The sequence below is a fragment of the Neovison vison genome, chromosome 6 (genome assembly GCF_020171115.1).
Source record: "Neovison vison isolate M4711 chromosome 6, ASM_NN_V1, whole genome shotgun sequence".
Lineage (NCBI taxonomy): Eukaryota > Metazoa > Chordata > Mammalia > Carnivora > Mustelidae > Neogale > Neogale vison.
In genome coordinates this window covers 95,150,089-95,178,076 of record NC_058096.1, presented here as the reverse complement: position 1 = coordinate 95,178,076, position 27,988 = coordinate 95,150,089, and the positions used below count along the sequence as shown (strand labels likewise).

At 39.4% G+C, this 27,988-nt stretch overlaps 1 protein-coding gene across 5 annotated transcripts in view; it reads left to right on the top strand.

Annotated features, from left to right (window-relative positions):
- The window catches only part of TNIK (TRAF2 and NCK interacting kinase), a 388,557-nt gene extending 382,840 nt beyond the window's left edge, over positions 1-5,717 (top strand). For all 5 annotated transcript variants that reach the window (XM_044251788.1, XM_044251786.1, XM_044251789.1 and 2 more), the window contains one exon: positions 14-5,717. In XM_044251788.1, the coding sequence (XP_044107723.1) occupies positions 14-97 (84 nt within the window). In that variant the 3' untranslated portion in view covers positions 98-5,717. The remainder of the gene's footprint in view (positions 1-13) is intronic.
- The last annotated feature ends 22,271 nt before the right edge of the window (positions 5,718-27,988 follow it).

Genomic DNA, 27,988 nt, shown 5'->3' with positions numbered 1-27,988 from the left:
TAATTTCAAACAGGTATTTTTTGCATCCGTGCGATCTGGAGGAAGTAGCCAAGTGTTTTTCATGACCCTCAACAGAAATTCCATGATGAACTGGTAACAGAAGAGCACTTGGCACTTATCTTCATGGCGTTGTTTCTAATTAAAAAGAACATAACACATGTGGACTTATGCCAGTCTAGAGGCAGAATCAGAAGGCTTGGTTGAACATACCGCTTTCCCCTTTTCCTCTCCCCCAACCCGTCCTAGTACAGTCCACAGTCCATCTTTCAGTGTTGCAGCCTGGTTGAGAAGGAGAGAAAAAGGTGGCAGGAATTTCCAGGAGATCCCCAAGAATGCTGCGTTGTTTGTGGACAAAGATGGACCATGTGCCCTTCGGAGTTAGGGATAGAAACAAATATTGTGTGCTCTTATGATTAAGCTGTGTTATGGTGGGTTTTGAGTTTTGTTTTTGTTTTGTTTTTCTACCTTTTTTCTTTATCCCCTTACTTTGTAAGAATGGGGAGAGAGTGCATACTGAGAAGATGAGTCTGTTTTTAATTCTGTCTGCCTGCTAGCTATAACTATACGATATGTTGTAAAATTTCCAATTTCAAATGGTGAGAGACAGCACAATAAATGTACCTTATCTCCTTACACTGAAGGCCATAATTGCATAGTGGGGTAATTTTAGAACTCTTTTGCCTTCACCAACCCAAAGGTTGCTTTTTGATAGCAACTGGCTAATGAATTTTTAAAAGAGAAGAAAAATACTAGTTTTCCCCTCTTTGGGGAAATAGATTTTAAATGGCTAAACTACTAGCCTTAGACTAATAAAATCAACTACCATTTTTGTGAGTCTGACAGGCCCTATTTTTATATGGCCCTGTGCAGAATGGAATGTGTTGAATGGGATAGTAGTGCCATTGAGTTGAGTTGGCTCTAGCGATTGAGGGACTCTGTAACACAACTTTCCCTCAGCTATTATGCAACAGATCAGGGCAAAAGATGGGATGACTGACGGGGTTGGACAAAAAGAGCTTCTGGGAAACTAAAAAAAAAAAAATTTATATATTATATCCGTATATATATATACATAAATAAATATATATATATATACACACACACATTCTTTTTTTAATGCACAAAGCCTCTAGCAAAGAGGTCACTGGCTTTGGGCTTCATTAGGAGTAAGACTGTTGAGTTCTTTCTGGGAATTGGGGAGTGAATGACATCCAGACTCTGGTCATTCCCAGCTTTCTCCTGAGGGTGCCACTTTCTCAAGATGAAAACTGTGACTGAAAAAATAATAATAATAAATGTTTCTGAGCTGCCTGTGTTCTCTCTGGGTTGGTGAGAGAAGGGACTAGACTACTAAGCCTGCCTGAGACACAGCAGGCATCATTGGTTCAGAGTTTATAGAACTTAAAAGCAAGGCTTTGGCCAGAATTCTGAGACCCTAATCATTTTCCCTTCCTCCAAATTACCCAACATACGGTAAACAACATTTGTGCAGAGATATGTATGTATTTAGTTCAGGTTGACTTGTGTCCTTATAAACTCTTACTCAGATGATTTTGAACTTTGACGTGACTGTCTGGGTTTTTTTTTTTTCCAAAGCTACAAGCATGGCCGCCTGTGGTATCGAGGTGTTGCAAAACGATATGTGTTGCGCTTCCTGTTTTAACCTACCTCGTTTCGTTTGTTTTGTTTCACTGTTCATCGCAGCAGTGTTATCTCCAGGAGACATATAGAGAGCTCAACTGGCAATCTCAGGTGTATTTCATACTTTTTAAACAAAACAGTAGTTGACCAAATTGTTCTTCTTCAAAAAATTTTTTAAAAATCCAACTTCAACAAAAACTAATGCGACTTGTTTCTGGAGAAAGCAATTACTGTAAACAGATTTTTTTATTTCTTAAAGTCTGTGATCCTACTGATTTTTGCCTAAATACATTAGCAGCTGATGTACTATTAATGAGAACGAAATAGACGTTAGGAAAATGGAGCCATTTCAATCTGGTGGTTTGGGTAAAAGGGGGAAGGGAAGAGGAATTATTGCAGTTTCTGAAGTAGGTGATTATGGCCCTCCTGTAGTGGTAGTTATCATAGCATCATTTCCATTTGAAACAGGTAACACACAGTAATGGAATTGGGGATTACCTTCAGGCAATCACTGAGATGTCCTCATCAAGGTCCCTTTAGCTCTCAAAAGCAATGAAATCCTCCCGTTCTCATTTTTACTGCTATGGCTCTGCTAATGAACAATACTATCTTCACAAATTCCATGCAAGAAATTCAGCAATAACTTTTTGGATTGAATTTAGCAACTACTGTAATTGGATGCTGAGGTGGACAAAATATATTGATTTGGGTCTCATTCCCAAATGTGATTGCCACCAGCTCTTTATATCGCTGCTGTGGTATCTTAAACCAGAAGCTTCTTTAAATTATGTTGCAAACTGATCTTTGTTTTTATGTTATGTTTTGTTTTGATTTCTAAGTGATGAGTTCGAAACACACAGCTTTAAATGATTTTTTTATTGTGGGATTTGGGGTACAGTTAAGAAATAAAAGGGAATCATTGTGTTTAAACATAAGGTAGTTTGTGAATGTATTTTTTAAAATCTAGAGTCATTGAAACAAAACTCATAAAAACAATATTAATGCAGTCTTGTTTACAGTATGTACAGTGACATAACATAGAACATGAGCTTTTTCTGGTGCCAACAATAAAACACAGACGTTAAACATCAAGCCATGCCTTTCTATATTTTTGTACAAATAGTTTACATGGAGTACAAGGCAAAACTAAATTTAAAAGGGCCCCTAACAAAGCTGTGTTCCTTAACAGATATCTAAAAACTTCCTTGTAGCTTTTATCTTCAAAAATACATTCTCTTCCATCAGGACAGGCCCCAGGCCTGACACACTGAGACCCCGGTTGTGCTGAGTATTTCAGACTATTATGGTACATAGCAATTCCCAGTTTTCTGGTTTGCTTATCTTCTTTCTTCCTTCCTTTTTTTTTTTAATGGTGGAGGGAGGGTTGTGCTTTTCGTCCATCTTAATAGCACCCTAGTAAAAATTTCTTTAATTTTTGAAACTAATTAGTTTCAGTGTTTAGTTTTAGTTCTTCCCAGAGGGGATTTTGTTTATGAAATTGGCTCATTTTATTTTTGTTGTTCTACAAAGTGAAACTGAGCCCTTGCCCCAAAGTAAGTTTCGCGAGATCTTTTCAGGACTTACTGCTCTAAATTGATCATCATACTGTAAAATCCGTGGAGCCTGCCCAAACCATAGTCTTGGTTCAGGTTCTGACAGGTGACCATCATTCTGGGGTGCCAGTGAGGGGGAAAATAGTGTGGATTCCCACGTTCATACTGTGGAAACAGAAGACCTCTAAGATCTCCATTCAAATGGTGAGCGTTCTCCCCGTGCCGGTTACACCCCGGCCGTTGCCAGTGCACAGGGTATGAATGCAGACAGCTTGCACTGAGTTCCACACAGAATCAATGGCTCTGGTTATATAGATGATGCTATTTTTCTTGAAGACTTAAATGATGCTTCAAGAAGACCTACAGCTATTTCAACAGTATAGATCAAGGTCCAGATGAAATCCCACAAGGTCACCTGGACAGGGACTCCATTTTTCTAATACAATGGCATTGCTTTCTAAGATACATTTCTTACATACTTGGCATCAAGTACATATTTTTAAAAAGCATCTTCATTCCTGGTTGTCAAGACTTACTAACAGTTTTCTGTCTGCTCTTGTGACTCATTGGTCATTGGTGTCTCTGGTCCCTCTTGTGCGGTAGATTAGACAGAGATGTGAAATTCAGGTAGGAACCCTTTTGGTTTTGTCCACTGCCAGACAAAGAAGTGCCTGAAGTCTGACCTCCCATTCCATGAAGTTAAAAAAAAAAAAAAAGGGAGGGGGGTTCTTTATTATTATGTGTACCAGTTCTTGTCACTGTATTCTGGAAATGTGGAAGAGCTCTTTGTGTTGATAGTGTGTGCTGTCCTTGGAAGTCTGCTTGAACAGGCATCACTGCATTTGTGCTGATCGCTTTAAGATATGAAATGTGCTACCTTATTTTTAAGAAAGAAAAAAAAATTTTTTTTTAGCCCACTGGAGGTAAACAGGAAAATAACCACAACACACTGGTAACAATTCTGAATCATCTTCCCAACCCCTGATGTTCTCAAATCCTTTCTGATACTAAGTTCTGGCCCTCTCAACAGTTTCTGTGAATGATCAGTTATCTTTTAGTTCATTCCTCAAAAATCTGAATCTGACCAAATCAAATGAAGCATAACAAACAAATCTATAACTGGTCTCCCTTGAGACTACATAGTTACAATGTAAAAATCCAAAAATCTAAATGTGATTTCATTTACCTGCTAATATTTCTCAAATGCCACTACATTTTGGCTTTGATGAGAATAGTAGTATCAGGAACCCTAAGGTGTGCTGTCCTTTCATGGGCCTCAAAATGGTATAAACTGAACTCTTCTCAGAAGCCCCAGCAAAGAAGAAAATCCCTTGAGAACTTTCAGGTTCAAAACTGACCATTTGTACATTTCTACCAAGCATTTTTCAAGTGTTGTTTGAGTTCCATACTGTATCATTGTTCTGGGAATTTTTCCACGGGCAACGAGAAGATTCAAAAAAAGTGTTAAACTGTATGGGACCCTAACTCTCTGTTGCAAACTTTATTGTAGGCCTGCCATTCCGGGAAGTGCCAGAATGTGGCAAAACTAAAATCCCCACAGAAGTGTGTTTTTAAACAGAAGTCCCTGGATACGTTTTTTGAGATATTTTAAATTCAGATCAAAATCTTGGACTCTGTGTCCACGATGCCAAACATTTTGATTAAGACTAAGCAACACAGTTAGAAATAGAAATGTTCTAAAGATTACAGAGTTTTGGCTTTGCATAGGTATCTTCAAACTAACTCAACTCCTCACATGAGGGTTTGGTTTTGATGGTTTGTTTTTACCATCAGTGGGTGGCATCGCACTACTGAGCCTGAGCAAAGGCTGGTGGAGAGGTGAGTTTTGTTTCCCGAAGTGGGTCATTATGTGTACATAGCAAATGTCCATGCCCCAGTTGCCCCTTCCTCTTAATCTCTTACCCTGGGGTTAGTGTGGAGGAATAGTAATATTGTATCATGCTTTGTATAAAAACCTCAGTTATTACCCTGAATCAGAATTTCAACTGTTAGGTGACAGCAAGAAATCACAGCAAGGGGGGAAAAAAAGATGACAGCTCGGATGAACTTTAAAATTGGATGTTGTGAAACTATTTTTGTGCATTTTAGCGTTCTTATTTACAATGTCAGCAGAACCGTAGAGATGCCAAGTTTACAAGATTGGGAAGGGAGGCTGTCATTCTGCTATGCCTACAAGTGTCTACATTGTTGAAATCTTCAGTTTTCTAAAGTGTTTCACATTGTCAAAAATATGCTCAACCTGGGTAAGTCTTACCTGTGTTAAGGTATAAAAGAAAATTTTCTTGGCATATTTTCTAGTCTGAACCTTTTGGGTACTTTCCAGTATTTCTTTCCTGCATACAAAAAGCCTTCAGTTTTTGTGCATAGTTGTTCTGAGCAATAGTTAGAAATGATTTGGTGGGTTCTAAGCCAGGGTTTTCCCATAGAGTCACTGCCACGCCTTGGGATATATTATGTTATCTCTGTCAAAATGTGAGTAATAAAGCATTAATAGTTGCAGGATGCCTGCTTGTTCCTCATTGCCACTTCCAGACTATTCTCCGTCCCTCCTAAACACCCAACGCTTTAAAACTCTTGCCATCAACCTACAAAGTCCCTACTTACCTTCCAGCCCTCCCTCGCAGTGCTTAAGTATTTTCAGGTTTTGACTCCCCGTCACCGGCTCCAACACCACCCCTCCTTAACGCTTGGTGAATTCAATATCCACTTGGACAAGCCTGTAAATACCCGGGTTTCTCAGTTTCCTGGTCTTGTCCAGTGAAACATATTACCAATTACTACACTTAATTCAAAGTGGGTGGCTCCTCCTATTTGCTCTGGGTACCTCCCCTGCAACCTCCCCTAACAAAGGCCACTGGCCCAACAATTCCTTCCCTCTCCTGATTCACCACTTTCCCCCATCCCACTGGAGGATTTCATGACATTCATGCTGCTATCTCTTATTTTACAAACACTCACCTTGACCACCTTACTCTACCATCTTACTTATCTGCTCCCCTTCACAGCAAAACCCCTCAGAGGGAAATATGTATACTTACTGTCTTCAGCAACCCCCCCGCCTTGGTCTCTTGCACCAACTTAAATCAGGCTTTCATCCCCACCATAATAGATATTGCTGAGAAAAATGTGATCTCCATGCTGTTTAATGCAATGGTTGGGTTTCTGGCTTTATGCTTTTGACTTCGCTGCAGTCTTGAACACAGTGACTAAAAACTTCCTGAAATACTTCCTCAGCTCTGAAATAGCCCTCCTGTTCTCTCATGTCTCTAGCCAATCTTTCTTGGTCTCCATTGCCAAGTTCCTGGAGTGCCCAGCCCTGAACATTCCCTCTCTGAATGATCTTTTCCAGTGTTGGGACTCTATCCACTGAAACACCCACATTTTTGACTCCAGCTCTAACCTCTTTCCTGAATGCCAGAGTTCTAAGTCTAACTTCCTACTTGATATCTTCACTTGGGTGTGCAGTTGTGATCTCCAACTCAACATGTCCAAAACTAAACTAATTTGCACCCCACCCACCATTCTACTCCCATCACGTATGTCCTATGTCAGTAAACAACTCCATTCTTCCAGACCAGAAAATCTTATAGTTACCTTTAAATTTTCTTTTAAATACCACATATAATCCATGGGGGGAGGGGGATTTGTTTTTCCTTGCTTCAGAATATATCCACAATCCATGGATATATGAGTCCATGCTACATCTTGCCTGGGATGACACTTTTTTTTTTTTTTTAAGATTTTATTTATTTGACCGACAGAGATCACAAGTAGACAGAGAGGCAGGCAGAGAGAGGAGGGAAAGCAGGCTCCTCGCTGAGCAGAGAGCCCGATGCAGGGCTCGATCCCAGGACCCTGAGATCATGACCTGAGCCGAAGGCAGAGGCTTAACCCACTGAGCCACCCAGGTGCCCTAACACTTTTAAAAAACATACACAGGTTATGGCACTTTTCTGCTCAGGTCAGTAATGTCTTCCCAACTCCCACTCCTTACACTCTCTCTAAAGCCCTCATAAATCTGACCAATCCTTTGCACCAACTCCAACCACTACTACCACTTCTCTGACCCCATCTACTGTCTCTCTAGTTCATTTGCTCCAACACACTGCCCTTGCTTTATCCAGAACACTCCTGAAGAGTGCTCTTGTCTCAGGGTCTTAGCCCTGGCTGCTTCCTCTGTCTGCACATCTCTTCTCTCACACCTCTGCGTGACTTGCTCCTCCTTTCCTTTAGGTCCCACACAAATATTCCTTTACTGTCAGAGACATATACAATCTGTAATTGCTCCCTCATTTTCTGCTTTATTGCTTTTCATAGAGCTTATCAGTGTCTACTTTGGTCATTGGCCTAGCTCCAATCCTTCGTAGAACAGCTGACAAATGTAGATGTGGTGTTTATCGGATGAATTAATAAAAGAAGGAAAATAAACAACAACAGAGTTCTGGCGTTGAAAAAAGCTATGGAGGGACGCCTGGGTGGCGCAGTTGGTTGGACGACTGCCTTCGGCTCAGGGCGTGATCCTGGAGTCCCGGGATCGAGTCCCACATCAGGCTCCCAGCTCCATGGGGAGTCTGCTTCGCTCTCTGACCTTCTCCTCGCTCATGCTCTGTCTCACTGTCTCTCTCTCTCAAATAAATTAAAAAAAAAAAAGAAAGTTTTAAAAAAAAAAAAAAAAAAAAAAGAAAAAAGCTATGGAACTATATGCTCATTTTACTTCAACATCAAAACAATAAGCTGTGTCCAAAGTTCATATCATAAAAGCACTAGAGTTTGCTTTCATGTAGAGGACAGAAAGCCCTATGATCTTCTTCCCTGGAAGGCTACGTGGATGGAAAATACCTGACTGTGATCCTGGCTGTACTTTCTCCATTAAGCGTCTTCACAGGCCAAGCTGCAGGGCTGGAGGAGAGACTGTCCTATAGAACCTGCAGAAAAGCAGCATTTCAAAACTCACATTTATACAGATCATGATCCGTCTCAAGCTCCTGGCACTGCAGAGTTATTGGAATGGGAAGATGATTCTACATTTTGTTTCCTGGTCTAAATGTTTAAAAATGACAACCGATTCTTTTTCCTGAAACAAGAAATAAACAACAGGAAATGATCCCCCTGCCCAAGGCAGCTTCAAGAAAACCTAACGACGTTTGGGTCTTATCATTTGTCCAAGCGAATGCCAGGCTCGCCCAGGCAGCTCTAATATCTGTATATATCCAGCGCCAATGGGTGCTGTGGTATGGTCTCATTTAGGAAACTGAAACATGCCTTCTGACGAATGTATTGTTTCACTCAGTCTTGTAAAGGGCACAACTTGTAGTTTTGATCTGTTCCATTATGTATTTTCCTGCTCACTTAATAAAAGAAACATTTAAAAATAAAGGAAAAGGATGATGAAGTGACATAATATGAAGCACTATAACAATGAAATAACTTTTTTGCTCTTTTATTATTATCTGTGTCTTTTCACAATTCTGTCAAGATGAAGGATAATGTGTAATTCGTCCTAAATAGCCAGGGTCGAGGTTTTGATCAACCTTTTCCAGGACCAAAGCCTGGGGATTCCATGGTGCTTAGCTGCAGATTCCTGAAGTTCTTTACAAAATAAATAAGGCACCGGGGGTTTCAGTTACAGATGGAGCAGGTGAAACAGATCCTGGGGAATGCCCAAGGTGTTGCTGTAAAAAGAGCCTTCCATAATTTATGTGAAAAAGCATTTTGGAGTTTGGTTTTCTTTAAAACTGAGTATCACCAGCCTCAATGTGTTCTTATATTTCTGTAAGCAACTAAGTCCAAGTTCTGTGACAACCACAGTGTGACAGGGGGTCACCTCTCCCCTCCCCAGAATTGTCATCCTGGTTTCCAGAATTCAAAGTTAATTTATCAGAGGATGTCATGAAAATATGGATTAGCAACATTATTGTATGACCAGATTTTTCAGCCCTATACCCAGTGCTCCATGTTCTCAGGTTATCTTGTATTACTAACCTCCCTTAGTAAAGTAGATGACAGTTGGAAGATAAAAGAATTTAGAACCAGAAGGCATCCCTGGAGCAAAAAGAATCAGCATAGCCTTCAGATTAACCTGAGGCTTTCCGCCCTTCTCCTCCTTCCTCACTAGAACAGCCATTCATAATCCACCAGTCCAAGGCAAAATGATTAGAATGAATAACATAGTGAGTTCTCCCTAAAGCTCATTCAAAGACACTCTTATCTGGAGACAACATGCTTTGATCGTATAGTGATAAGATGTATTTGAGAGCTGATGCTGATAATATGTATAGCTGTTCATTTTATTAAATGTTCAAGTTTGGGTTTGGGGAGTGGGAATAGAGTTGGTCTTGGGAGTTCTGGGGGTTTTGGGGGCAGTGGTTAGTTTTTGTTTTTACAATACATGGTTCTAGTCTGGCAAAATTAAAAGTTGTCAGCCTTTCTGCAGGTCCTCATGAGATTTGGGCTTAAATTAGGGAGGCTTTGGTTTTGTTTTCCAAATTTTTCTGCTTAGTAAAATCCCCAAAAAAGGTGATAATGAGTGCTCCAGAGTATTTATAAAAGTCCAGATCTTTTTTCAATATAGAAATGTACTAACCATCTCAAAAATTGATGGGATAAATATTTTTAAATGCATGGGGGGAACCAGCATATTCCAGTGCCAGGAGCAAAGCAGATGCTCCCCCTGGTGTCCGTGATTCAGACCTAACAGTGCTGGCTTCCTCAAAGTAAATCAGTGGTGGTTTAACTGAGGCAGAAATCCAGCCACTCCCACGGGCTGCTGTGCCGTCACAGAAGGGACATTCTGTGAGGGGGAAGACACCGCAAAACACGAATGCTATCAGCTAACTGCATCCCAGCCACCTATCAGCCTGTGGTTCCCAATCTTCTAAAAAATGATGACCTCCATCATAACCATAACAAGAAACTGAAAAGCAGCAAGAAGTTCAGTAACACTTTCAAATGAAGCTGCATTTTGCAAGTAACATTCATCTGAAAAAAGTACTAAGATGTATGAATCTTTTGTTTAGTGTACAAACAATGTTTGATATACACATGGGTTACTGGACCCCTTATTATACAGTTCCACATCCTAAGCCCCACTGAGGTCCCTGATCCATAATTTAGAAAATGTAATGCAAACATTTTCCCTAGGAGCCCCCATTTGTGCCTTTGTTTTGTTTTATGGCAATGTTTGATGTAGATATGTTAATGGTCATTGGTTTTGTCCATCTTAATTAAGGCTGCCCTTCTCACCTTTGGGTATAAGAGAACTAAGAAAATACCATCATAGTATTTTTTTATTTTTGCCTGTTTATAAGTCATCTTATTTCTTTAAGTATTTGCGGCACCTATGATCAGTCTTTTGACAAGCCAGGAAAGCAAACACAGCTCTCGCCGCCAGTGTGAAGAAAAGCAAAGTAGCCATTGATTGTGAGTTGCCTCTTACATGGCAGGCCCCACACTGGCTGCTGAGACAGAAACAGCTGAGGGAGGAGGGATCCCTGCCCTAAGGAGCTGCAGTCTGCTTTTGCTACAGGGGAGATGGAGACTGCAGGGGAGGGCTACAACTGGGCAGAGTTGATACCACAACAGCAGAGCCTGGCATTTGATAAAGGAAGGCAGGGACTGCTATGGGACGGAAGAGAAGGGTTACGGAGGACTTTCAGGAGGAGGTGGCCCTACCAGACTATGGCACAGGAATAGAAAGGGAGATGTTACAGTTGGAGGGAGCAGCTTGTACAAAGGAACAGAGGAATGAAGAGCATGTGGGCACAGTAAAGGACAAGTAGTACGGCCCAAACAGAGAAGGTGCTGGTGCCACAGGAAAAGCAATCAGTGGACTATGCCCATTCTCTGACCCCGGCTCCAGGGCTTTCCAGATCCGGATTCAGCCAGCTGCTTGCCCCTCATGGGCAATGCTTGGGGAATGAATCACACCATCAGTTAGGAATGCCGGTGATTCCTGTGTGTTGGTGACAGGAGCCCTTTGAACGGATCATTTTCTGCATGTAATTCCGTGCATTCTTGGACTTACTGTCTGCAGGACTAAGCCCCCCGATTTCCTCACTAAACACCAGCTTTGAAGCATGAAGCTGTGCCGTGGCCCTACTAGCCCAAATTCTCCGGATAGTAAGAATCACCTGCATACCTATTACTAAGGCAGACTTCTGGATCACCCACTCTGCTGTAAACAGGACTCTAATTTTGATGTCCCTGAACCACCTTCCGATCCCACACTTTGAAAAACATCACATTTCTGAGCTTTTTCTTCTCCCCCTGTGAACAACTCTGCATGCTTCCCACATAGAAAGTGTGTCCAAAAACCACCTCTTTCTGAGATTATGCAGGCCTCCAGTCCGATCTTTTGCCCCAAGTAGGGCTTTGAGAAGAGAGGGTTGCCCAGAGGCTGCTGTGCCCAAACACCTGGAACCGGCTCTCTGAGCACGGACCTCCCTGGGCGGTCAGCGCCCAGCTGGCCCGGCACCCCCGGAGGCACACTCCTGCGACAGCCCAGAACCTCCCATTTCTTTCCTGAGTGGCCTCTGCCTGTCTCAAATCTTCAAGTCTCCATTCATTCTTACCATCCCTTTTATTGTCTCCTAGATAGCGGTTGTGATAAAATTTTTTATTACTACTTATTTAGTTCAATACTTCTCTCTTTGATAACCAAATTCTAATTTCTTTCGACTTAGCTATTTACTTTGTTCCTTTTTAGCCTTTTCCTTTTATTTGGCCACTGTCTTGATTTCTACATCTTTGTGATTTTAAATTCTTCTTACTTTGTTCTCCTTCTTTGAATCTTTTTATGATTAAATGTCTGCACTCACTTTTGCATGTTGTTTTTAACTTTTTCCTGTTTTATTAGCATTTTATCTACATGCTTTGTCTGCATTTTGTTCTTTTTTTTTACTCTTAATTTATCGGTTTCTTGGTTTGCTTTATTGGTTTTGTCTATTCTATGTCCTAATCATTGTTTAATTCATTATAATTATTTTCCATCATATTTAAAATTTTTTCTCCCTAATTTTAATTTTAGTTTAGAACTCATTCTATTTAATCCCCTCATTTTGTAAAGGGGGACGCTGAAATCCAAAGAGTTAGAAATGATAAGATCTTAGGTAGGCAAAAAAGCCTACCTTGGTTACTGGTCTAGTGCTCTGTCTACCAAACCACTGTAATAACAATGACTGTGCGAATAAGACCCTTCTTTCAAATAAAGAACACCTGAGTAGCACCTTTTCAAAGAGCATTTTGTTCCTCAGACATGAGAGTAGAGACTGATTCAGTGTCAGTGATCACTGAGGGAGAAAGTTGCCACTTGGCCTTTAACGAAAAGGACATGTGAAAATCAAGTGAAAAGGGGAAAGCTGAGAAGTGGGACTTTATTTCTAAACTACTTGGAAGAACAGACTCTGAAGCCAATGCAATACGTGACCCTAGGTAAACACAGTGTTCCAAGCATCTGTGTTCTTAGCTGTAACAAGGGGTTGATGAGACCATTCCTGCCTGCCTCACAGCTGCGCCGTGTTGATCACATCAGGTCACGGATGGAAAACCTCTTTGTAAATTTTGTGCATAGTTGTTTTTATAATGACCATAAAATTCACAAGAAAGGTTAGAGGAATCACTACATAAAAAGGATACCATTGTTGCTTTTTAAAGGTGTGTATCTATTAAAGAGGGAAAGAATAGGTGCACCTGGGGTGGCTTGATCTGGCTAAGCTTAAGCGTCTGACTGAACACTGGGTGTGATCTCAGGGTCCTAGGATTGGGCTCTGCACTCAGCAGATTGTCTGCTTGTCCCTCTTCCTCTGCCCCTTCTCTCCCCTCTCCCCACCCCTCTGCTCTGTCTTTCAAATAGATATATAAAATCTTTAAAAAAAAAAAAGAAAGAAAGAAAGAAAGAAAAAGAAAAAAGAGGGAAAGAATAAGGTGCCTATGCCACTCAATACCCAAAATCATATTTTTCCCTCTTCCTCCTTTAAAAAAAAATTACTTTTTATTGACTTTCTATTGTTTTTTGCACATTTCCATCTGGTGCTCTTGGGTTTATATTCCTGCATTATATGCATGTATTGGCCAGCTTCATTCCCTAAGTTTTGACGGTTAAGAAAAAAATGAATATAACTCCACCTTAATGAGAGCTTCTTTTTAATAAAGTCTGTCTTTAGACTCACATTTAGCCTCAACAACCAAGCAGTAGCTTCTGTGGTAACCCCGTAATTTCTTCCCTGATCTATTCTGCACTCCTCCATTCCCATAAACATTCCAGCTACAGTCTTTGTGGAAGTTAACAATGACAATCAGAGAAAAAAACATTACCTCGTACATCTGGTATTTGAGATTTTTAAAATTTCATTACCCAATAAACTTTTCAGACCGCAATCTTTTAGGGCCGCGGCATCTGGAGCGGTTATCTCCACCGCAGAGCTGGCTCGGCTGTGCGAGTTAATGGATTAAAATGCTAAGTGAATTCTCACTGGCGAGCAGTCTGTAAGGGCCATGGGTGAGTCAGGTTGGCTGCTAAATGATGAGGACAAAGGATCAGGGACGTTGAGTGTTAGGCCTCCTCTTGAAGGGGCCAGAATCATCAGAATTGAACTAGAATAGCATCTGGCGCTCAAGACTCTTACCTGTGGGAACACTCGAACCATCTCTTTGCCCTTTAGTGGGAAGCCATCAGCAAGGAACTTAGTCGTCCTCTCTGCCGTTATCCTACATGACTCGAAAGGAGAAAATGGCATACCTGCAAGGGACTTAGAGCCTCACTCCCCAGAGACCAGGACTGAGTGGCTCAAGCTGGCCTGAAGGACTGCAGCAGCAACAGAAGAAGGTGTGTCTCCAGACTCCAAGGACAGCAGTCCTTCCTGTCCACCAAGCCGTTTTTCTGACCCTCTTCACCCTTTTCTCATTGGTGGCAAAATAAAGGCAATGGCTCTGTTGTTTGGCAACGGAGCCCCCCTGTAAGGTTTGGCTAGAATCTGGCAGTTGGGTCAGGGTAAGAGAGAAGGGTACCTGTGCTCTTGCTGTAGCAAAGCAGAGTGATTTCTTCCTTCAGATTAGCAGAGGCCACCTGAAGGTAGTTTGGGAAAAGAGAATAAAAAAGGGGGAGGGAGGGGGAGAGGAAAGGCAGAAACATGGTCTCAGCGCAGACTCCCCCCTGTAAGAGGAGACTGTACCCACCGCAAAGGAGGGCTCCATTCTTAGGCTGCCTTGCACATCCCTAGCGGCCCATAGGATTGCTCCCAGGACTGGGGAAACTGAGTCATCTACTGCACAGAGGCACTGAAGCACGAACCTTCAATTTTGATATGCTGGTTCAAGTCACTGAAGACAAATAAAACCTGCTTCCTCTTCCCACGAGCCATCAAAAAGTGCTTCACCAAATCTAGTTGCCTCGCTCAAAGAAAGGAGGTGATTTCAAGTTGCAAGGGAGAGAAATTCGATTTGCTTTTATGTTTGCCGGTCTTGCCACTGTCTCTCAAATGTCTCTAAGGAGATGCCAGAAGCCCACATTTGGTGTCTGGAAACACTAGAGATTTTTCTGGTGGGAATGGGGCCAATAATGGGGCCAATAATCGGAGCCTGGCTGTGTCTCTTAGAGATCTGCAAGACAAAGGAGGACCTGGGTCAACAACTTGCTCACCGGCAAGTTGCATCATCTGCTTGTGACAGTGCATTCCTGGAACTCCTCTGTGTCGGGTAAACAGCTGTCACGAGAACCATTTCTCCCTTACACTGCTCCTTTTATTGGTGACCTATTGGTCAACAACACAGAGTAACATTGTTTGTTAAACCTCAATGATGACCTCATGATCTTTGCTCCCACTTTTTTATGTCAACCTCATAAGCCTCCCTTAGCACCCCGCAAATTAGCAGCAAATGGCATTGAAGGCAATGATAGAAAACACTACAAACACTGCCTGAAAATGATTAACCCACGAACATTAGAGAGACAAAAGCTCATAACGGAAAGATGTCCTGCGGAGTGTTGTGGCCATTTAGACATCATTGATTGGAAACTGGTTAGGAACAGAGAATTTTAATTATGTTAATTTAAACTGAGATGACTGAAAAATCGCAAACAAAAATTTTCTACATGCAGCAGCACCATTCAATTTGGACTGAATTAATTTGGGACAGTGCTCACTGGAAAATTGCCATAGATGTGCACCTGTCAAAGGAATTTGCCACAGATTGTCAAAGCTTCGTGACACGAATGGCACAAATTCAGAGGACTGCCCCCTCAGTAGGCCTCTTGCTCGTTTAATAAGATCTGTCCTCATTGCCAAATATCATGAGCTCCAGTTAGAAGAAAGAGCAAAAAGGTGCCTGGGGGAATGGTGCCTGGACTTGTACGAGCTACTGGGTAGCTTTACATCTGGTACCTGTTAACTCCCAATGTGGGTCATTGTGAGGCTATTAAGGTCACTGCATCTGTCCAAGAAGTCTTAACAGTCACAGCCCCAGTGCCCAGGGATATTTCCTCTGCCCTGCACTTGCTAGCCAGGGGTCTGCCTTTAGGATGGGGTCAAGAGGTCCCATAGGCCTCTGGTATATCTGGGTTTGTCACCTTAGATTGTCTGAGTCTCTCTGGGTAACCACCACGCTAGCAGTAGAGTCCACTCTTTCCTTCTGATCCACTATACAAATCCATCGAATTGACTTAATTACAGGTAAGATTCAAGGAAGGAAAAGAAAAGGAATAAAGGAAACAGGCCAATGCATTGGCTGCCACAGACAGAACTGGCACCAATAATTTGCCCCATGTTCTTCCCTTTTAATCACAGCACAGGACAATATTCTTAAGCTCCTAGCAGTCCCCCCAACCCACTCAGCCATGGGCGTGGCTGGAGATAGAGACCATGACTGCACTGGGACCATGTCTTGACCTCCTTAGACCCCTGCCATTGCAGGGAAAGTCCAAGAAGTCAGTTTGAATTCCAGAGCATGCAAACTGGAACAATATACCAGACTCAGCAGGCCTGGCTGTAGACCTGGACTCCACTCTTTTTAGTGTTCTCTCTCTATCCTCTTCCACCCATTGTGCTACCCAGCCCCCACTCACACTACTGTCTGTCAGAGAAACACCAACTCTTTACCAAACCCCTTCCCTTGAGTCTATCACATCAGAACTCAGGCTTTCGTGCTCATTGGTTTTTTTAATTCCAAAGACCTGCTCCAAGATATAAGGATCTGATGTTACTGGCCCAATTACTTTACATGGCTTATGGACACAAAGTTTAATTAAGGTTTGAATCTGAAACAGTTTTGTGGTCACTAAATTATCTCTAAATTGTTTACTAAAATTCTTTAGTGCCCTCAAAATTAAATCATCTCAATGCTTGACTTCAATACATTCCATGAAGTCCTTATTTTATGTTTCACAAAGAAAAATACCATAAGGATTCTTATTATACGGAGATTCTCCATGCAGTAGATGACTCTCTATTTAGATTATGGATAGAAACAAAAGAAGGAGTATGTTTTCCATGATAATAGTTTTGTAGTTCAGGGGCACCTGGGTGGCTCAGTGGGTTAAAGCCTCAGCCTTCGGCTCAGGTCATGATCCCGGGGCCCTGGGATCGAGCCCCGCATTGGGCTCTCTGCTCGGCGGGGAGCCTGCTTCCTCCCCTCTCTCTGCCTGCTGCTCCACCTACTTGTGATCTCCGTCTATCAAATAAATAAATAAAATCTTAAAAAAAAAAAAAAAGTAAATCCACGTCCCCAATCTTAGCAGGAAAGCGAGAGTCCACATGGTTTGCAGGGGCTGGAAGTCGCAGCACTGACTCAAGCTCACCCAGATTCACCATCCTGTCACTGGGCCCTCAGTTGTCCCCTTTAGCCCTTCAGTGTGGGCACTGACCCATCTCTTAGCTCCCCTTGAAAGCGTTTCTAGCAGGTTGGAGATGACAGATGGAAAACACACAGTGAATAACATATAACTAGACAACCTAGATTACAAGTTATGATCAGTTTTCCAGACTCTATAGGCCTAGAACCATCCTCAGATAATACCAGGAAAAGAAAATGTGCTCAGTCAATTCTTACCTTTAAACCCCTCAGATTTTTTTCTTTCTTTCCTTCTAGGGTTTGTCGGTTCTAGAAGAACTCAAAACAAACAACCCACCATTTACTTATGACTTACATTTGCTCTGGCAATACAAATCCCTGGTCCTGTATGGTGAAATCATTTAGAATTGGGTCATGGCTACCCGCCGTACAAGAAGTAGTCTCTCCAGGTTGTCACAGACCCTACCCTACATCTCTCTCTGTTCTTTTTGATGTCGAGGCCAAGTGTCAGACGCCATTCGTCACTGTATGTGTGTTGCTGTTTTTCCCCATATAAAGTGGGAAATGAGATAAAATGTCTCACAAAAAGAAGAAAACAAAAGCTCGGCAAAAAGAACTATGTTTTCAGAAAATTAAACAAAGGCATATTCCTTTGAAAAACTGAAGAATATGTTTATCCATGTTGAAAGGACATAATGCGTAGACCTTTTCATTTATGTTACCTGCCCCACCATGTTAAGCACTTGTTTGCCAACCTTTTTGAAAGTTCTGTTAGCTGTGGGATTGTGTTTATTTTCTTTCCAGTTGTCTTTAGAACCTATAAGCACTACTCCCTCAAAAGTGTTCATTAAATATCTGTGACTGCTACAGTGGTTATTCACTGTTCTGATGTATTTGTTAACACATTTGTTAATTTCCCACCTTATCTACCATAGGTTGTTATTTGGAAAAATTCGAGGTGCTCTACAGAGAGGTTCTAAAATTTGGATCCCAATACCTCTAAGAATATAAACCCTAGGAAGACAGGAATCTTATCTGATTAGTTCAGTGTTCCCTCCAGTTCTGGCACTTAAAAGATAATCTATACACATTTTTTGAACATCTTTGCCTCTGATTAGCAGTGGAAGCTTGAGATAGATCCTTAAAAGCTTTGAGGCTCAGTCTTCTCACTGGTAAATGAAAATACTGTCTTACTCAAATGGTGTTACAGGGATGAAGTGAAAATTGTGTTAAATTTTGAACTATGGCAAGTGTTCAGTAGTTTAGAAAGAGGGGATAGGAATTTGGTTATTGATTACTATTCTAATTCCTATTTCTTTTGTGAAGCTGCCTCTTGGCTTGATGGCTATTTTCTAAAGGTTAAGGATAGCTTAAACAATGAATTTTGGAACACTGAAAAAAATTAAATTAAATTTTAAAAAATAGATATGAAATTCTAGGAATCCAGAGATTTTAAAAAAAAATGATGGCCCAAAAAAAAAAACAGAGGATAATATAAAGATCTTTCATTATCAGATAAACACTGCAGTGGGAGGATGCTAAGGTCCTGTGGGCTCTTCCAAGGTTTAAAGCTGTCCATCAGTAACCCCTTAGTGGGAAGGCCACACTAATAGTTACCCAAGTTTTCTCCCTTTCTCTCTGAGTGGGCAAGAGATGATGTTTTTGGACAGCTTCCTGGAACTAATTCTAAGTATCATGGATTACAAAGAGAATAAATAGTTATTTAAACAAATAAAAATTTATAATAACCACTAGAATTGCAATGTTTTGATCAGAGACAGGAGATTCTTGAAATATCGTCATCATCCTTTGAAACCCAATGTCCTTACTGAAAATCTTCAAAATGAAGTTGCCCTTTAATGAAATGTAGCATATGTTCAGTAATAAATAATAATAACATTAATAATAATAGCAGCAAATACTTATTATGGGCCTGGAACTATTCTAAGCATTCCAGGTCCATGTAGTAACTTCTTTAATCTTTACCCATCCAATGAGAGAAGTACTGTTATGTGCCCTATTTTACAGATGAGGCAACCACGACACAGAAAATTCAAGTAACTTTTCCAAGGTCATATAGCTAAACATGATGAAACTGTGATTCAAACTTAGTCAGTCTACTCCAGATGTAAGGTAGGAAGGGAATCTGGCAAATTGTGTATATTGCCTAATTATGAATTAACAAATATAATACTCCCAGAAAAGCCTAAAATTAATAAGTCAGTCTTTTAGGAGCACCTAACTGTGTGGATGTTAATATTATTCTGGGGCCTGGGAATACAACAGTAGTCATGATAGACAGAGTCTGTCCCTCAAGGATTTTGTATTGTATTAGGGGAGAGACTAAAAATAAACATGGAAACTAATACATAAGGTGAGTTTAGGTATTAACAAATGCAATGAACAAATTATAATAGGGTAATTATATTAATAAGTGAAAGGAGGGAAGATGCTGTTTTAGTTCGGGTTGTCAGGGCAAGTGGGTGTCTGGAAGTAGGTTGGGGGAGGAAGCAGGTGGGAGTGGGAGGGACATATCTGAATTGAGAACTAAATTAAGAGAAGGAGGCATCCATCCTGAGAAGAATGTTCCAGACAGAAAGGAGCTAGCCTAATGGGCTCAGAAAACATGGTGGTTGCTGCAAAATGAACAAGTTGAAGGTGGAGGAGATGTTTAAAAAATAAGCGAAGAATCAAATCATGCAGGCCTTTTAGGTAAGGAGCTTTAATTTATTTTCCTTTAAATGGAAAGCAACTGGAGCATTTTAAACTGGGAAAAGTCTTCTGACTTTTTATTTCTTAAATATTTATTTATGTTTAAAGTGGATACTGAGCGCCAAAGCCTCATTAGCAGAAAATGGCATATTTGAGGATAGGAAGGTAAAAAATCAAGATTCTTGCTTAATTATGATAAAATTCAGATTGTACCTATTAGACACATGAAGATAAGCAGAGTAAGCAGTTAATAACCAATTGTCTAAAGCTTGAAGAGAGATAGTTTTGAGCCCACATTTATCTACCTCCTTAGCTCATTTTTTTCCCCAAAATCTCATCCCAAATATGATAAGTCAAAGTACAGGCATGAAAAAGAGCAACTTCTCAACTCCAGTATTGATGAAATAAGAAAAAACAAAAAGAGTGGGAAGACCTGAAGTTGCTGCAAGGGAAAGTTAAGTTAAATGCCATAAATTTTTTTGTTTAAATTGGCTTGACTTCATCTTTTGTTTATTTCTTTGTTCTGTGTTTGTTTTATAATTAATTAATTTTCTTTACCTAAAGCTTTTTAAAAGTGAACAAGCCCTTTGCAACCAGGAAGATGAGGTAGACATATTTTTTTCCTCTTCCCCCTGCTAAGTACAATTAAAAATCCTGGACATTAATATAAAACACACATAAGAAGACTATAGAAGGTGGAGAATAGAGGGCTTACTGTCTAGAAACCTCAGGATCTGAAAAATGGCGGTGGACGAATTCCACTGTCTCATATATTCTTGATTTGGAATGAAGAAGTCAGCAACCCAGAAACGCCAGTAGGTACAAACAAGAAAAACAAAGTTCTTCAAAAACCTGCTCTCTCTATCCAAAGGACAAGAAAAAGGAAAACTTGGTAAGGCAAAAAACCCTTTTGGATAGCAACTGCTTTTTTCCAGCCTGTCACCACAGAAAAAATTGTGGTCACAACCCAAATGTTGCCATGAAAGACTGAGTAGGGAGTCTAGACCGCCACCATTTTGAGGCTCTAACAAAAAACCCCAACATCTCTACCAGAATGATGTCAAAAAAGGCCAAGTAGGGGGCAGAACTTTTATCCATACTTTTTTTGAGACTCCCCTTCATCAGCATCAGTGGAAATCATGTTCGGACTCTAGACTCTCTCCCCTAACTGAAATAACAATGCCCCCCTTCCTGCTAGAGTACTGTCAGAAGATTCGTAGTGCAGAGATAGGAATTTTACCTTTCCTATTAGTAAGGAGGTCATCCCCACCCTGGTGTCAATGGAGACCACTAGGGAGTAGGAAATCTCACCTCTGCCCAGCATGAATGAAGAACTCTCCCACTACTTTGAGCGTCAATGTAGGCTGAATGAGCAACATGGACTTCTACCTTTATTTTGCAATAATAGATAACTCCATAATTACCATTGTAGACTCTAACAATAATTGATAGAAAAGCTAGACCAAAGAGCTAGGAGAACTCAACAACATCACCAACCAATAAGCTGTAATTAATACTGAGCAATCATTCCACCCAATAACCGCAGAATAGAGACAACTTTCAAGTGCTCATGGAACATATACCAAGATAGAACATATGTCCTGGGCTATAACACAAACCTAAACAAATTTAAATGAATTGAAACCATACAGAGTGTTTTTTCTGACTATAGTGGAATCAATCTGGAAATCAATAACAGAGAGAGAAAAAACTCCTGATACTTGGAAAATAAACAACAAACTTCTAAAATAACCCATGGGTCAAAGAGAAATTCTCAAGGGACATTTAAAAAAATACAGTGAACAGAACGAAAATTGAAATGCAGCATGTTGAAATTTTTGAGATGCTGTTAAAGCAGGGATGAGAAGGAATATTATGGCAAAATTCCTATTTAGGAAGGAAGAAAATTCCTCAAAGCAATCAGTTAATCTCCCATTTCAAGAACCCAGAAACAGAATACCAGAATAAACCCAAAGCAAACAGAAGGAAGAAACTAATAATGATAAGAGCAGAAACTGATAAAATTAAAAACAGAAAAATACAGAAAATCAATGAAATAAAGATCTGCCTCTTTGAAAAATATCAGTAAGATTTACAAACCTCTAGCAAGACTGACAAAAAAAGAGGAGAAGACAAAAATTATCAATATCAGGAATGAATCAAGATATATCACTATAAACCATGCAGACATAAAAAGAATAATAAGGGAATACTAGGAAAGACATAAATTTGACAAGTTAGATGAAATATACCACTTCCTTAAAAAGCACAAACTGCCACAACTCATCCATTATGAAACAGATCATTTGAATCATCTTGTTAACTACTGAGAAAATTGAATCTATAATTTAAAACCTTCCAAAAAGAAATCTCCAGACCCACACTGTTTCATTGGAGAATCCTACCAAACATCATTTTTTATACAATCCTTTCCAGAAAACTGAAGAAAAAAGATGACTTTTTATAAAGCTAATATCATACCAGAAAAAGATGGTACAAAAAAGAAAAATCTAGCATTTTGCATAAATATTGACATAAAAATCCTTAAAGAAATACTGAACAATAGAACTTAATAACATATATAAAAAATATTATACTCTATGACCAAGTGGGGAATATTCCAGAGAAACAATTCTGATTCAACATTTGAAAATCATTCAATGTAATCCACCATATTAACAGACTAAAGAAGAAAAATATCTCTGATCATACCAATTAATGCCAAAAAAACCCCCACAGTTAATAAAATTCAATACCAATTCATGATTTTTTAAAAAGCCCTAGGAAGACAGGAATACAAGAACTTCCTCCTGATAAAGAAAATCTACAGAAAATCCAGAACTAACATACTTAATCATGAGACACTAATCCTTTCCCCTATGATCAAGAACAAGGCAAGGATATCCATGTATATCACTCTGACTCATCACAGTGCTTGAAGTTGTTGCCAGTGTCATAAGAAAAGGAAATAAACGACATATAGATCAGAATGTAACACATAAAACTCTCCCTATTTTCAGGTGACATGATTGTCTACCTAGGTAAGTCCAAGAAATATACTAAAAACTCCTAGATCTAACAAGTGAGTTCAACAAGGTCGTAGAATATATGATGAACACACATAAATTAAAATGAAATTAAATATACTTTTATATTCTAGCAACAAACACATGGACACTAAAATTTAAAATACAATACTATTAAAAAATACAATACTATTTACAATCACTGAGAAAAGTAAGTATAAATCAGACAAAACATGTATAAGATTTATATGCTGAAAATTATACCTATAAAAGAAATCAAAGATTCAAATAAAAGAAGAGCATGTTGATGGATTGGAAGATTCAACAGGGTAAAGATAACAATTGTCCCCAAACTGATATACACATTTAATGGAATTCCCATCAAAATCCCAGCAAGAAGTTTTTGTAAATATACATGAAATTATTCTAAATTTCATATGGAAAGATAAAAAAAAAACTACAAGTTTCAGAAAGAAGAATAAAGTGGAAGGAATCAGTCTACTGATTTCAAGACTTATATAGCTATAGTAATCAATATTCTGTGTTACTGGTAGAGACACAGACATGTACCTAAATGGAACAGAACAGAAATAAATGGAACCCAGAAATAAATCCACATAAATATGCTCAACTGGTTTTTGACAAAGGTGCAGAAGCAATTTTTTTTATTTTATTTTTTTAAAAATACTTTATTATTTTAACAGAGATCACAAGTAGGCAGAGAGGCAGGCAGAGCCAGAGGAGGAAGCAGGCTCCCTGCCGAGCAGAGAGCCCAATGCAGGGCTCGATCCCAGGGCCCTGGGATCATAACCTGAGCCAAAGACAGAGGCTTAACCCACTGAGCCACCCAGGTGCCCCGGTACAGAAGCAATTTAATGGAGGAATGATACCTGTTCAGTAAATGGTGCTGAACCAATTGGACTTCCATCTGTAGGCAAAAATGAATTTTAGGTCTCACACTATACAAAAACAAAACAGTTGATCACAGACTTAATTATAAATTATAAAATAATAACTTTTAGGGAAAAAAATGACATAGAAAAAAATGTTCAGAAAAATAAAGAAGAAAATCTTCAGGATGTAGGGCTAGACAAAAAGTAAGACTTGTTACCAAAATGACAATCCATAAAAAGAAAACCTGGCAAACTGGTCTTAAACAAAATTAAAATTTTTTGCTCCGTGAAAGACCCTGTTAGGATGGAAAGACTAGCTAGAAAGTGGGAGGAAACATTTGCCAACCACTTACCCAATAAATCACAATAGTTAAAATATATAAGAAGCTGTCAAAAGCCAACAGAAAACACGTACATACACATGTAAACAAAGAAAAACAATAATCCAATTAGAAGATGAGCAAAAGGCAGGAAGAGATTTCACTAAAAAGCATATGCAGATGTCAAATAAGTAAATGATAATATTCAACATCACTAACCATTAAAGAAATGCAAAATATAAGAAACAAGCACTGACAAGGATATGGAGAAAAAGGAACCCTTATGACTGTTGGTGTGAATGTAAACTGGTGCAGCCACTCTGGAAAAAACAGTATGAAAGTTTCTCAGAAAATTAAAAATAGAAATACCATATGCTCTATTCATTCCACTTCTGAGTATTTACCCAGGGAAAACACTAACTTGAATGGATATATGTACCCCTATGTTTACGGCAGGATTATTTACAATAGACAAGACATGGAACCAACCTCATTACCTACCAATTGATGAAAGTATAAGGAAAATGTGGTGTATATCCATAATGGAATATTACACAGCCATAAAAAGTATTTAATTGTGCCACTTGAGGCAACATGGATGGACCTAGAGGGTGTTATGCTAAGTGAAATAAGTCAGACTGAGAAAGACAAATACCATATGATTCTACTCATAAATGTAATCGTTTTAAAAAATGAACAATCAAAAAACAGAATCAGAACAATCAATACAGAGAACAAACTGATGGTTGTCAGAGGGAAGGGAGGTGGTGGGTTGGACAAAATGGGTAAAGGGGAAAGGGAGATCTAGGACTCCACTTATGAAATGAGTAAGTCATGGGAATGAAAAGTAGAACATAGTGAGTACAATGATATTGTAATAGTGATGTAACAGGACAGAGTAGGAACATTTGTGATAAACATAGCATAATTTAGAAACCTGTCATCTCAGTAACTTCTACACCTGAAACTAATGTAATATTTTGTGTAAACTATACTAAAAAAAAGGAAAAGTAACAGTCTCATGAAAAGAAATTAAATCTGAACATGTTGTTCTTTTAAATAAATTAACTTCGTTAAGTTAAAAAAAAACAAAGAAATGCACAATAAAATTATAAGGAGATAGCACTATACACCTTTAAGCATGGCTAAATTAAGAAATAGTGCTGATATCAGGTGATGAGGATGCAGAGAACCTGGCTAACTCTTACGTTGCTGATAGGAATATAAAATAGAAGTTTCTTAAAAACGAAACATGCAAATACTAAATGGGCCAGCAAATGTACTCATGGACATTTATTCCAGAGGAAAGACATGTTCACACACAAAAAAGTTTTGTTTTTGTTTTCTATTTACATGAATGTTTACAGAAGTTGTATTTGGGATAGCCAAAAACTGGAAACAACCCACATGTCCTCAAAGATAAGTGGTTTAACAAACTGTGGTACAGCCACACCCTGAACTCCTCACTCAGCAATAAAAACCAACAAACTATTGATAATGTAACAACCTGTATGCATCTCGAGAAAATTATACTGAGCAAAAACAAGGCAATCTCAAATGTTATGTGCTGCGACAATTAGTTTGAAATGTTAAATTGTCAGGTCCACTGTACCCAGATATTTGGTCAAACATTATTCTGGATGTTTCGAGAGGAATGCTTTGGATGAGACTTATATTTAAATTGGTGGACTTTAAGTGAAGTAGATTGTTTTCTAGAATGTGGTTGGGTCTCATCCAATCAGCTGATGGTCTGATAGACCAAAAGGCTGACCTTCCCAGTGTAAGAGGGAATTCTCTAGCCTTTGGACTTGAACTGCAACTCTTTCCTGAGTCCCCAGCCTGACGGTCTCCCTCATCAGAATTTGGACTCACCGACCCTCCACAATCATGTGAGGCAATTCCCTAAAATAAATCTCTTTTTCTCATATTCTCATCTATATACACACATCCTATTTGTTCTATTTCTCTAGAGAACAATGACCAATAACATACTAGCTAATTCCATTTATATTATGTTTTTTAAATTACAAAATTATAGGAATGGAGGAAAGATTTGTGGTTGCCACGTTGGGAGTCAGCAAGAGTAAGAGGGAAGTAGGTGTGGCCATACAAGGGCAACATGAGGGATCCTTGTGGCAATGGAAATGTTCTGTATCTTGACTACAGATGTGAATATCCTGTGATATTATACTGTAGTTTTACAGGATGTTACATTGGGGGAAACTGGGTAAGGGGTATATGGAAATTCTGTGTTACTTCTTACAACTACACGTGAAACTAAAATTATTTGAAAAAGTTTAACTTTGAAAAATTAAAAATATATGTATTTGATTCTTTTATTGCAATCCTCCTTGAGGTCTGGGAGATGAGCTTAGATGATCACTCAGATGAATATACCATCCAGCACCTGTAACATTAAATAGCATCCACTCTCCCAATTTAACAAGCCAGAAACCTATCCTCCATTCTAAGTTTTCTTTCTCCCAAAACAATTAGGAAAAAGTCCATCTTCATTGCCAAAATATATCTTGAATTTGTTACTTTTCCTTCCCTGCTACCACCATTATTTTTGGTGGTCAATAGCAGGTATGAACTGTTGTAAGAGCCTTGCAATTAATTATGCCTCTCCTCTTTCATGGGTGCCCCCATCCAATCCACCCCTAACTCAATAGCATGAGTAATCTTAAAACATATAATGGATCGTATCACTTCCATGCATAATCCCCTCCACGGAGTTCCCATTGCCCTTGGCATAAATCTAAGTTGATTCCCATGGCTTTTCCAGGCCCTGAGTACAGTGGCTATTTCCCCAAAAGCATCCCTTGCCACTTTCTCTTGCTCCCTTGCTTTAACCCAACTTCTCTTATTCTTCAACCAAAGATTTTCCCTGCCTCAAGTTGGCATATACTTCCCCTCTCCCCCTCTACTGCCCATTCTTCAGGTATCAAGGAAAAAGACAAGTCTTCAAAGAACATTTTTCTGAACATGTTTTTCTAAAGTGGGCACGCCCTGTTGGTCTCTTCCTCAGTATGCATTTTGTTTCTTTTATAGAATGTAAGCCCCATAAGAGCAGAGACCTATCTGTTCTGTTCCCTGTCATAACTGATGCCTAGAAAAATGCAGTGTAAATACTGCATTTTTTAAATGTTAAATCAATAAATGTCCAATGCCAGCTTTAAACTCCTCTTCCCCCATTGCAAGAAAGCACGCGGCAACTCTTCTTGAACTTCCTTCATTTTTTAAATAAATACTTATAGGGTGTCTACTATGCACCTGGCACTCTCACAGGCACAGGAACTAACAAAATGAGCAAGGTCTCCACATTCATGGGACTTAGATATGGTGGGGAAAGTGGAACATAATAAATAACAGACAAGTAAATAATACAATAAAATTTAATTAAAATCATTTTAATGTTTAAATAATTAAATATTTTGTTATTAATACAACAATGTTATAGATAACAATTATATCATAATTATTATTCATTGATTTATTATTTAAATATTTAATGTTTAATGTTTCAATTATAAAATATTAGTAAACAAAATTTCAAGCATAAGTGCTATGAAGAAAATAAAGCAGAGTAACAGGATTGACAATGAGTTGGAAGGGGTAGGTGGTGTCCACATTAAGAAGCCTGGTTAGAGTGTCTGAGCTGTTGTCTGAATGCAGAGGTGCCAGCTACATATAGATCTGGGACAGAGAGCTCTAGGCAGAGGCCCATGGGGTACAAAGGTGCTGGGCCTGGAACAAATTAAACAAGTCTGAGGCCAGTGTAGCTGAGCAGAGGAGAAGAGGAGCGGGACAGAGTTCTCAGCATCAACGAATGAATGTTACACCAAATCTGCCTCTCCCGCAACAGTAAAGAATATGAGTTTCCTTCTGAGGGTAACTGGGAATCCTCTGGATACTTTTAAGGAAAAGGGGTTATGGTCTGGTTTAATTTTTAAAATCATTGTTGGCTGTTCTGTCAAAAGGGGCTGTAGGATAGGAATGGGGCTATGGAGGCCAGGTAGTTAAGTCAGGACAGATGCTGG